Source organism: Opisthocomus hoazin, chromosome 2, assembly GCF_030867145.1.
Source record: "Opisthocomus hoazin isolate bOpiHoa1 chromosome 2, bOpiHoa1.hap1, whole genome shotgun sequence".
NCBI classification, from domain to species: domain Eukaryota; kingdom Metazoa; phylum Chordata; class Aves; order Opisthocomiformes; family Opisthocomidae; genus Opisthocomus; species Opisthocomus hoazin.
Genome location: NC_134415.1, coordinates 75,892,392 through 75,905,095, shown reverse-complemented (window position 1 = coordinate 75,905,095; position 12,704 = coordinate 75,892,392). Strand labels below are relative to the sequence as shown.

At 43.1% G+C, this 12,704-nt stretch overlaps 1 protein-coding gene across 1 annotated transcript in view; it reads left to right on the top strand.

Annotated features, from left to right (window-relative positions):
- Nucleotides 1–5,684: 5,684 nt before the first annotated feature.
- The window catches only part of NT5DC1 (5'-nucleotidase domain containing 1), a 150,561-nt gene continuing 143,541 nt past the window's right edge, over nt 5,685–12,704 (top strand). The window contains exons 1-5 of the mRNA XM_075414180.1: nt 5,685–5,827; nt 7,702–7,793; nt 9,476–9,547; nt 11,027–11,133; nt 12,501–12,580. Coding sequence (XP_075270295.1) covers nt 5,735–5,827; nt 7,702–7,793; nt 9,476–9,547; nt 11,027–11,133; nt 12,501–12,580 — 444 coding nt within the window. The 5' untranslated portion in view covers nt 5,685–5,734. The remainder of the gene's footprint in view (nt 5,828–7,701; nt 7,794–9,475; nt 9,548–11,026; nt 11,134–12,500; nt 12,581–12,704) is intronic.

Here is a 12,704-nt window from a genome sequence, read left to right as displayed (position 1 = left end):
CTGTAACCTACTTAAACAACTCAGAAATCCTCAGAATGTCTGAATTAGACGTATTCCAATGAAGAAATGGAAGCCATAAGTGATAAAGTTATCTGCACATGTATATATCATGAATGAATGGGAAGGAAGGACTGAGAGCTTAGGAGTCCTACTCTGGATTTTCTGCTTAAAATTGTAAAAATAAAATAACAGTATGTTAAAAAAAAAAAAAAAAACAGAAGAAATATGGCAGTGTCCCATAGATCATTGAAACTGCACAGTTCTCTGGCCATAAAATATTTACAGGTCTCCTTTGGAAGCATAGCTTTCCAAAAGTTCCACACATCCCATACAATTTCTTTTGAATAAATGTAGCATCCATCCTGCTCAAAACAAAAAATCTTTCAAAGTCCCTTTAGACAACTATTCAGAGTTCTAAAATATATACTCACTAAGGGTCCAGTAATCAGCCTTGGCTATTAATCACTCTGACAAAATCACTGATTTTCATTTCCTTATTTCGTGCTGCGTGGGAACAGCCTGAGTTAGATTACAAGATCTGAGAGAGGTGATAAGGACAATAAGCATGCTTTTGAGAGATTCTGAGCACCTGGTGGATTACTGTCTGTTTAACCTTTTAACACACTCTTGGATTTAGTTTTGGGAATCTTGTCTCTTTAGCAGCACGAAACTCGTTTCCATGCTGGTGAGACAGAGAATGAAATCAATATAGTACTGAGGTGCCAGATGTAATCAGATGTCCTACTCCCAGCAGGATGCTATAAATTGTATGTGCATGATTCTACTGAAAAAGTTAATGTGTCCATATTTTGTGCCATATAAAAAGGCTACTAAACAACCCAATAAACAGTCAAATCACTGAAATTTAATCAAGTCTTAAATCCTGATCAACAGTCAAGTATGCTCAAAGGGCTTCTCTATCTAGTAACAAGGCACCCTGTGTGTCACAGAGGGATGCCTTGAAAATTGCACAGCATTTTGATAAACTTTTAAAGGTCTACTAAAGAAATAGTAAGTGCTAGTGACAGTTTTTCAAAGTAAATATATTCTTGACAGTTCTCATTCTCTCACAGAGAAACAGGATATCCTTGAACTGAATTATTGTTGTTAAATTTGTGTCTACTAAGGCATCATTCTGTTGTAAGACAGAGGACTGCTGCTCTATATTCTTAGCTTCTTCCTCTAATGGGTCCTAAACAAAATTGTTTCCTTCCAGGTGTCCTAAACTTAAAAACATAAAATCTAATCTTGCAATGCTGTTTAAACATGTCAAGAATCCCATTGAAAGTACGATTTCAGGCAAAATCCGAGAAACATGTGTTGTACCTGTGTGACCACCACCAACTCCTAGGAAGTTTGCCTTTCGAGCTGTGATTGTGGGGTCAGGGATAAAGCTCACTTTACACTCCCTAGGCCCTTTGAGTTAAATAGGTACAGCACCCTTCTGCCAAAAAAACTGCATTGCATTTTAATCTGATTGATGATCCACGCAGCAGAGAGGAAGCAGAAGCAGGTTAGTGGTGCACTGTCAGGAACTGCCTGTAGGATGGGAGCTCTGTGGTGGCCTTTCAGCAGCTGTTAAGGGTGGTTGTGTGCTGTGGCAGCACCAAAAGAGCTGGTTCTGCCTGAGATGGGAGTGATGTTAGAGCAACAGCAGTGTTTGTCTGGGTGCTACCCCAGGTTCTAGTTCCTACCAGTGTGCTAAAACAAAATACACAAAAAAATGCAACACTTTTTGGTTTGACTTATTCTACTCCAAAAGTATTTTCATTTGTTTTTAAAAACAAAGAGGGAAAAACCTAGAATGTTCTGAGCTTATTTTGTGTAAGAAGGTGTTACTTGTCTGAAAAGAAAATGGTTCATGTTTGTTCAAATTCATGTTTTGTTTTCACGTATCACTATTACATACTCTTCCATCGCAATATGAGAGGCCCTTTCCTTTTTTTAACTAAACTCTTATAACCTTTGCCTAAATGAGCAAGTGGCTGCAACTGCATAGCTGGGACAAAACACAGCTGACAAAGTCAACTTGCACAGCCTCAGGAAAATAAAAACGAAGTTTAACGAAAGTAAAACAGATTGAGGTGCCTTTGATTCAAAGTTAACTGGGAGGGATGCTCCACTGTATCGTAATGCTGCCCTCTTAAGGACAGAGAAAGTGAGGAGCTGGAACACCCGTCTTGCTCAGAGGCCTACAGCTTCTGTGTGACAGCCAAGATTTATCTGAGGTATTTTGACATGGTTCTCGCACCTTTATATATGTTACCGGACTCTTTTATGTTCCTTTCGCTCTCCGGGACGTGTTAGTTCACTCTTGCACTCTAAAACTACGCGGTGGTAGGAGCTGCTTCTGCGTGGAAAGCAGGCATGAGACACGATGAAAACGAAAACGCCCCTTTGCACGTCTATAAAAGGCTCTGACACATCAGGTCTCGCACTTGACATGTGTTTCCCACAGGTCACTAAGGTCCAGGGCGCTGCGGGCGGCATTTCAGCCCCGGCCCCGGCGATGCTCCAGCTGCAGGAAGGGAGCCGCACCACAAGCAGTCACCTCTCCTTCGGCGTGACCCCTTAGAACTTTCCCCTGCTAGGATGATTTTTCCCAGTGGATTATTACCACACACATACAATATAAAAGTAATTACTATGGCGCATAAATTAACTACAGAGAAACGTAAAACATTACCAGGTAGGATCTGATAGCCCAAAAGCTCAACCTCAGTTATGTGGACATCTCTGAGCGGCTCATGGTACCATCAAACTTCAAAGACAGAGCTGAAAAAGTAATCTGAAAGGATGCTGTTAGCACATTAAGGTAGTTCGGTTGTTACGAGGGATTTCAACTAAAGGCAGCTCCTTTCTGAGAAAGGCCCTAGAGTGGGATACCAGTATGTTTAAAGGATTCATCTGAAAGGAAGAAACCAAGAGACAAAGCAACGCTCGTAAGTCAAAGAAAAAAAGAAATAAATTTGGAGGGTTGTGTGCTGAAAGTAACCTGCCAAGACTTTTGTGCTATCAGGTTTGTGCTGTGAATACTGAAGAGGAAGGTGATATTCTCTCCTTTATCTTCTCTTTTCCCAGGACTAAAACCCAATCCTCTTCATCAACATTTTCTGTATTTCTTGTCATAGTTCTAATTTAATCTTCTGCTTAGTGCACTTAAAATTTAACTTGCTGAATCTCTCCATTGGTGAGTATCGTTCCTCACACAAAGTGGTTTAAGATTAAATACACTTAGTACTTTTGTGCTGTAAATTCCAAGATAGCTTGTCATTACTGCCAATATAATTGTGCAGCACTCACAAAATCTGGATGTTTAAGATTACGTTCAGTTGAGAGTAAATACCGTGGCTGAGGGTTAGACTAGGTGATCTTTAAAGGCCCCTTCCAACCCAAATAATCCTGTGGTTCTGTCAATGAACATATGATTTTTGGTATCTGTCTAGATGTTTCAGTACTGCAGTGTTTTCAGTTGGTTTTGGAGTGAGTTTTCATAGAACATGATTTATGGGCATAGCAAACAAAGTTATAAATTTTAAATAGCATAATCTAAACACAGTTTTGGCAGCTATATGAGCCCTTTTTTTTGGGAAAAAAAAAGTAATTCTGGAATAAGAGAGCTGTACTGATACAACCTGCAAGTCAGTCAAACTTTAACGTGAGGACAGTGTGAAACAGCAGCTGTGGGTGAACTCTTGGACCTACTGAAGTGAATCAAAATTGCGGCTCTTGACTTCATTGGGGCAGGAATTTGCTCCATGTATCCTAAAGTGAGCAGCTTTAGGAAGATAAAATCTCTTGTGCTCAGAGTTCCCACGTTGCTCCCTCATCTTTACAGCGGTGACCCCCACTGCGTGCGAGACCCTGGATGAGTCTCTTTCTGTACACTCTGGTTTCACCTGAAATTTCACACCAATTTGGAAAATACGTACATACATGCACATGTACTTATCTATATATCCAAGCATATATGCATGTACATATTTATTTAACATATATCTAAAGCGTATGTATGTATCATTATGTATACATTATGCATAGTGTATATCATTTATATGGTATGCACATATATACATACATCACTGTCAGTATATTAATGTCTGTGGGAGATACTAAGAGCCTTTGAAAGAAGCTGCTATACAATGGTCTCAGGTAAAATTATGCAATCCGTTTCTTTCTTGCTCTGACACCTTAAGTGCTCATCCTGTCCTACTATTAGCATTAGTGAATTTTGTTCCTAATTTCCATGTATTTTCCTGTCTAGTCCATTTTCTAATCTGATACTGAACTTCTCTGTAGAATTTTTAAACATATGTGATAGGTCACATTATTCAAATTTCTCTCATCTATGTCTACCCGAGCATAGCAAATTGAATTTTAATACATAAGTACATTGTATCTCATTCAGCTATTTGAGTGTATTTCCAAAAGCATTTCACTCTGGAATACCAAATTCTCATTGAGCCACCCTTCAAAAATCAAATCATAATTTGATACAATCAAAACATAATTATTTTGATATAATCAAAACTGCTGCTGTGCACTGCTGCTATGGTTATGCACCCCAGCTTAGCCACCTGCAAAGCACAGCACTCGCAGCTGCGCACTGGAAGGCAACGCTAGGAAAGATGACTTACATCACGTTTCACAACAACCGCTGTCAATTCAAATGCTTTTTATGTCATTCTATTCATAGCCATGCAAGAATTTTTTTAAAAAGAGATTTACTTGCAGAATAATTGAAGTAGAATTTTTCATCTTTGGGGAATCAAAACAAAGTTTTGATGGTGTCATTGGTCTAAAGAGAGAAAAGGATTGCAGAGAGGAATGAGGAGGTCCTGCAAACACGGCTCGCAAAGACCAGCTATTTTAAGCATCCGGAGACCGGCCTTAACTAGACACCGCACTCCAGTTCAGCCCCAGAGAACAGCTTTAGGCCAATGCAGCTCTCACCTGCTCACCTTTCTCCAAACACGGCCCTTCCTTGCAGACAGCACTTTCCTTCCCATCGCACCAGGCCAACACTTGTTGGGCAGGTACCTACCAAAATACCCATTTGATAATTTATCTGGAGGCAGACAGTACCGTTCTTCGTGTTATTCTTTTTTTTTTGGTTAGCGAAGCCATAAAGAAACTGAAAGGTAGCTCGTTGCCTCTGGGGTTCGGGTTTTCTAACAGCTCCTGCAGCGTTGCTCGCCACGGCGCTGCTCACACCCTGCGAGGACTTCGATAGCGAAGCACGAGCGGTGTTTGCCTGCCTAGGCCAGGCGATTCTCCCCAGCAGGGCCCTCCCCTCACGGTCTGGCACCGACCAGCTGCTTCCCCGCGCCCCGCTCGCCAGGCCGCGGCCCAGCGCCCTCCGCACCGCCGGCACCGCCGAGGGACGCGCCCGCGCCGCAGCCGGGGCTGGACCCGACCCTCTCCCCGTTCCCCTGCACGCCAGGTCTGCGCGGGAAACGCGGTTTTTTAAATCCGAGCGCTCAAAAGTGCCTCCCGCCCGCCGTTCCACTCCCGCCGAGCCTCCCCGGGAGGGAGCAAGGGCCCGTCGGGCGGGGCTCCGCTCCGCGCCCCGCGCAGGTGAGGGCGGCCCCGCCGGGGCGGGGCAGGGCGGGGCGAGGGGGCTCCGGCCGCGCCGCTCCGCTCCGCTCCGCGCCGCAGGAAGCGCCGCCCGCGCCCCTTCCTCCTCCTCCTCCTCCTCAGCCCGCCTCCCCGCGGCGGCGGCGGCGGCTCGGCGATGCAGCCGCACTTCTCCCTGGCCGATTGCGACGTGGTGGGATTCGACCTGGACCACACGCTCTGCCGGTACCACCTCCCGCAGAGCGCACGGGTGAGTGCGGGCCGGCGCGGCGCGGCACGGCCTGGGAGTCGCGGGCCGGCGGCCCCCCGCTCCGCTCCGCCCCGCCCCGCTCGCCGCCGCCTGCCCAAGCGAAAGGGAAAGTGGCGGGGAGCGGGGCGGCGGGTCCCGGGGGGCGCGGGGTGCCCTCGGGAAACCGAAAAAGAGAGGAGAAACACAGGTGCCTGCTCGCCGGGCGCTTCCCCAGCAGGCCCCTGCCCCGGCGGAGGGGGGGGACAGCCATGTCTCCTTCCTTGGAAACGGCGCTCCTGGGGAGCTTTCCTGGCTGTAGCGGCGCTGAGGGGAAGGTGGAGCTCTCCCCTCCCCCCCCTCCCCCGCGACCTCTGCAAACTTTGTGGGTGCTGGCAGTGGCAGGCCTGGGCTGAGGGCGCTCGGCATCCCGGGCTTGGCCCTGCCGCCGCCGCCGCGGTGCTGCCCGCCCTTGGCGCGTTTTTCCCTTCGGACGGGCACGGTTCCCGCTCCGTGACGGTCCGTCGCCGCCCCGTCCTTCCTCGCCGGTGCCGGGGTTTTGCCGCGGAGCCGCCTCGCGTCGCGGGTGCTCGTGGTGCCCCTCTCCCCGCTCGGTGTTGCCCTCATTCAGCGGTGCGGGTTTTGCGCCACGCTAGACTCCTACACCGATTAAAAAATGCTTCAAAATTTGGTGTAGAAACAGATGTTTATGAGGTGCCCCGTTTATGAATGGGTATGGTTCGGTGCGGCCTTTTTTGAAAAACTGCGTTGCTTCCTTTGGCTGTGCGTGAGTTTCTATAGAGAGGCATCCTTCGTGCAGAAGAGAGGCCAGTAGGAGCAAGTTGGGAAATGCAGGTCCTCATAAGTTCCTGCTAGAAACTATGCAACGCTGGGCTTACTTTCTGTGTTCTGTCTGTTATGCCACGCACATTACAGCTTGCACCGGCATGTTATTCCTGATAAGGATTTTGTCCAATGAAGGCAGACCATTACACAATTGTTAGCTAGAAGAATATGAGGAAAAAAAAAACCCTCCAAGCATTGAACAAAATGGAGAAGATACCAAAAACATTTAAGAAACTTAGTTCTCTCTTCTTTTAAAAGCTCACAGGCACAGCTGAAGATGCACTTAGTTCTTACTCTTTCAGTGTTGGCCTTCATATTAGTCTTCCTCAGACATTCATATTCATTCCAAGAGCAGCTTTTTTAATTAAGAAATAAAGGCCAGGGAACAGCTTTAATGAAAGAACCATGAGAAAAAGGGAGCAATGACTATTTCTGTATGGTCTTTAAGGACCTGGCAGCATCTATGTAGATCTTGTAATGTGCTGGTAAAGTTGTACATTAATAAATCACTGACTGATGTATCAGGCTTTAGCAGTGTTCTTTCTGAACTTATAAGTAGTAACAATTTACTTAGTGGTTGCCTGTTTCCTACAAAACATGTTCCTCTGGGTACTTCGATAATGTCCTGTGAGGGTAGTTGTTTATTGATTCAGAAGCTGCCTGTTGGGGCTTGGTAGCTGTGACACTTAAATTTTAAAATCAAAAAAAGATTGGGGAGGGGAGAGTAGCGGCCAGCCTTAGGTACTTACCGTCTTGGTTCCCCAATAGTCTTGAAGCACAGGGGCAGTAACATAGAATGCTGTAAACTTGGTTGTGCTGGACACATTGCACCAGAACTGCTGTGTGAGCATCTTGAGCTGTTTTCCAGCCTTGACAGAAACACCCTCAGGCACTGTTTCCCCAGTAGTGGAGTCAGTGGGGCAGGGCCCCTAGGTCCTGGTTTGATTTTGCTTGGGAGGCACTAACGCTCGCATCTTGCTGCTTTCCTGGGAAACAGTATCATTGGTCTCACTTAATCAATGTGATTAATGCATTTGTTTTTTCATTTGTAGCTAATATATGATAGTTTTGCTGAGTACCTAGTAACGGAGAAAGGTTACGACAAAGACTTGCTGACTCTAGCTCCAGACAGCTTAGACTTCTGGTGAGTATGTTGAAAATAACAGAAGTTTTCATCATAACTTCCTTTATGCTGCAACTTTTACAAAGCTTGGAAAACAGCTTCTTATTAGGTGGCTGTTGTTATGATTGTCAAGCCCATTAGATAAATGCAAAATTACGGTTTTAAATACTTGTTCGAACAAGTATTTATCATGAGATGCTTCTAAAGTGGTATTTTGAAGAGAGAGCTGAGCATCCAAGCTTGCTTTGTCTGTGCTTCTAGCTGTCTAGGCACAAGGCTTCTAGTCTGATTTACTCTCTTAGTTTATATACCTCCTTCTGCTACTTTCAGTTCAACTGGTAAATCCGGTAACCAGCAGAATTTAGTACTTTTTATCTCAACAGATGTGGTTTTGTTTGTGTAAGGCAGAATAATCCCAACAGCCTGCTGAGGAACCAAGGAAAGTTGATGTGCCAGGAGGCAGCCCTGGGATGGCACGTCGGGCACAAAGCTGTGGTGCAAAAGGCCAAAATGCGAGTTGCTGCTTCAAGTTCAGTGGTCTCTGAGCAGGAGCTTGAACGTGAATCTCTGATCTTCCAACTCTAATAGGTTGTTGTCTAGGCCGAGGGGATGGGGGCTTGAAGGCGAAGTAGTCACTGAGTGCTTTAGGAGAGAAATGCAGGGTTTGGTTTGTGTTTTTTTGTTTCTAGTAACGTGTGCGTTACTGTTGGAATGGCTTTGGTTGTTTTTGCAGTTCAGTATCTGACTGGACAGTTTCCAACCAGATGGATTTCAGCTTTCTTGTGACAAGCAATGTATCTATATTTCTCATATTTTCAGGCCTCTGGTGCGTGAAATCCTTTATTAAGGTCTGGATATCTGGGCCTTGGTGCCTTAATGGAGCTGGGGCTTCATTAACATGCACCTGCAAGCCTGCAGTTCTGGTGCTCGGTGTGTCAGCACTACTGACCCAGGTCTCATTTGTGAAAGGCTGGGGTCTGCATACTGCCTTCGTGGCATATCTTCTTTCCTTTGGGTACCTTATAACAGAGGATGAAGGTGGCATTACTTTTTCAGTCTTGTTTGTTCATTATTATTCTAGCCACTGAACTCTGAATTCATTTTTCAAACAACCTAGGAGAATGTAGATTCAATTATCTGTAAGGTACGGATCTACTAGGAGAGTTAGAAACTCATGTAGTATGTCTGTCCTACGCTGTCAGCTCTTCACCTTGTTAGTGCTGGCTAGCATGGCAATGCCTTTGCGTCATGTGTTCCTTGGATATTCAGTTGCCTCCTTTGGAATAACAATAATTGGTGTTGTCAGTCTAGTAAGTAGGGGAGTTACCACCAAGAAAAAATATATTTCTTTAGTAGAAGTGGCTTAAATATTACATTTCTTAGTTGTATATGTTTGGACTTTAATCCTCCAACCTTACCTGTATGAATAGTCACTGAACTAACTGAACAATGGAACTGGATTTATTTAGTAGGAATTTGCTACATAAGTGAAATCCAGTCCTCACTTCACTGTAGTAATATGTATTTGCATATAGAGAGCATTGTTCAAACATGGAAGTATTTGAAGGGTTGTGACTTCGCTGCTTTTGTGTACCATCTTTGTATAGCTTCTGTAAGTGCATTTCACTGTTCTGATATATAACAAGGCATTCCTCTGAAAACATTAACTGTTTGTTTCTTCCTTAAAATAAAATTTTTCTTAGTTGTAAAGGCTTGGTGTTGGACATTGAAGAAGGAGACTTTGTGAAACTTGCAGAAGATGGAACAGTTTTAAGGTAATATTAACAATAAGTTCATATTGTTAAAGAAACACCAAAAATTTATCCTCTTTCTGAAAGCTGTCTCTCAGTTTTGTTATTTAAAATACTAATGTCGGCATGCATTCATTTATTACATGTGAAATTCTAAATACTCTTTGGTGGTTCTCAGTTTTTCTTCATCTTTCATATGCAGTCTTTCCGTAATGTTTCTGCTAGTAAAGAATATATCATTTTTAATAAACATCTAAGGCTCTGAGGGGATCCTGGTCTTGAAAGTAAATTCACTTTTTCAGTGGCTACCAGTGTATTATTTGTCCAGTTCTGCTAGGCTCCAGGGTAAGGTTTTTCTCTGGATTGTGAGTCAGTGCTAATGACGGGAGCACTACTATCTTTCTACCATGCATGTTCAAAATTATGCAGGCTTACAACATGTAATTTAAATAACCTGAGGTAAATTAAGCACAGAAATTGACACATTCGCTTTCAAAATTTTGGGTTTTTTTGTCTTAAAATCTGTATTTTGCCTTCAGTCATCATTTCAGTACATCCTTAGTTCTTCTTTCCCTCTTTTTTTTTTTAAAGGCTGCTATTTTGAATCACAAATCTGAAAAGTAAATATATCTAAAGCATGTCAATCCCAGTCTTATTTTCCCCTTATTTTTTTCCAAAATGTATATCTGTGTAATTTAGTACTGAAGATAGACTCTACTTTTTTTTTTTTCTGATGTGTGTGGGAGGAGGAGCTTGAAGAGGCTAGGGAAAATTAGATCTCATAGAAAGAAGGGAAGAAATACCTGTGAGTCTCTGCTGTGTATCCTGAAATTAATTTAGTACTATGAATTTCAGAGTACTAAATGCAGAATTCAAGACTAGAGGATATATCACATTAAAGGGAAGAGTGGTGCAGGATAACTTCTCCTAGCATTGCCTGCATTTGCTTCAAAACTGGAGTCTGTGCATTCTTTTTGGGCTCAGTTTGATGGTCAGGCTAGTTGATTTTTAATTCCTAAAAAGGCCTGTGCGTACTTCTGTATTACACAGCTGCTTGCAGGGCTCAAACTAGCACTTTTCCATAGTTCTGCCCTGCCTGCACTCTGTGAATGTTACCAGGCTTCAGAATAATGTATAGTCTTTCTGCACTGTGTTTTATTGTGCAGTGTATATTGGTAGTTCAAGTATAGCGAGTGTCCTCACACAATTGAGAACATTCGAGCAATACAGAGTGATTGCGTTAGCAGGTGAGGCACAGTGGCCGTGCCCCCAGCCAACCAAACCTCTGTGTAGTAGGGCTTTTATCGAGGACTGTAGTGTATGTGATAAAAGCTTACGTCCTGGGAAGCTTCTAAGTTATAAAGAGAGTTACTTCAGATCAACTTGCACGCACCTTAGTATTCGGTTGCAATGTATTACTTTCCTCTAGTAGTAGTTTGACTGTTTTCCACCTTTTTCTTTTCCTTTTTTTTTTTAATATAAATAACTTAATCTATCAAATAGGGCAAGCCATGGTACAAAGAGCATGACACCCGAAGAGATCCTGGAGACATATGGAAGGAGGGAGTGGAAGCATTTCAATACAGTCAGTGGAATGGTTTCCCGCTCAGGTAGCTATACCTCAGCATGTCCTCCCCTTTGAAATTGCTCAGGCCCCTTCAGTGCCTCATAGTATTAGTTCTTACCACAAATGTTTAAAAATACTTGAGCTGAGAGTTACTGGAATAGGTGAATGTTTCGGAGGAGAGTGGGGTTTTTTTTGTATTTTCAACTTAAATTTAGGTCACCAGTGATGAGACAAGCTGACATTATAAGCGTGTTTTAGTTGTAGACATGGGCACATTGTTCCTTGATGAAGTAGACTGAGATTACCAGCCCATCTCCTTTAGGTCATATCCGGTAAATCTTAATTTTTTCTTAATTCTTGACTCATTACCATCAGTGATGTTACTGGAGGACTAGGTGCAGGTGCAAAGAACAGAGCAGGTCTGGAAACAAAACTTCTCCTTCTGCAATTGAAGTTTCATGGTTGTAAGATGGGAGTCACTTTGAAGGCACTGTTTGCGTTCTTGCTAGCTGCTCTGTGCTTCCTCTCCATTTTACTTTGATCTTGGCAATTGTGAGTAATACACATAATGTGCTCAGTTAAGTTGCATTGTCCTGTGTAATGGAGGTATTTTTCTTGGGATTTTGCTGACATAAACTTGTTTGTGATGTTTATTCTAAACTGCAGGTAATAATTTCCAACAAAATAGAAGAGAAAGGTTCCCTTTGGTCATATAGCAAATGTGCCTTTCTTGTTCCTTGAAAAGTGCACTTGGTCTTGCTTGTGAACATTAATCCCTGATTTGCTGACTTGGTCTTTAATATACCTAAGAGGCAGCACAGACAAGATCATGAATACAAAAAGGAAAAGTCACTGATTAAGCCATTTCACTCCTGAGAAAGAGATGGTGAACTTAACCTCGGTCTGGGGGGACATTTGCACCCTGCTGATTTTTTTCTGTTTTGGAGGCTCACAAAATAATGTGGATGTGCTTCCCCCTGGGCTAAGGCGCTGTCTGCAGTGTGTGTGTGCAAAGGGCAAGACTGTGTGCAAGATCTGTCCAGGTGTTTCTACAACAACTTCTCAAACTGTTTCTTTGTGTTTCCACTGCTAGGGAAATAGACACTTTAGAAAAATTGAGTGATACTGCCTGAACTCTTTCTCCCCAGTCTCTTCCACCTTAACTTTTAGAACCTTTAAATGTATTTTTAAAAATCTCATTGCCTTGATCTAGGTGAACAACTTTCAGTTGCCAATTATGAGAATCGGCAGTGGGAATAAATGCTAACAAAGATTGGGAAGCAGATAATGCTTATTATCAGTAAAATCCAAATAGGAGCTTATAATATTATTTAAATATATTTTTTTATTTGTGATTAAAGCATACAATATGGATTTTTAAAAAGTAGTTTTGTTTTTTTTTTTCCCTAGCTAAATACTATTTGTATGATAATTATTTTGACCTGCCAGGAGCTCTCTTGTGTGCAAGGGTTGTGGACAGCTTAGATCAGGTAAGAACTGGATTGTTTGAAACTAAGTATTGCCTTATCTTTCTCTTCCCCCACCAGGCTTCTTGCATGCATTATTAAATGCATACACATGGTTACTGAACAATGTCAAAGTCTTTAGCTTTTT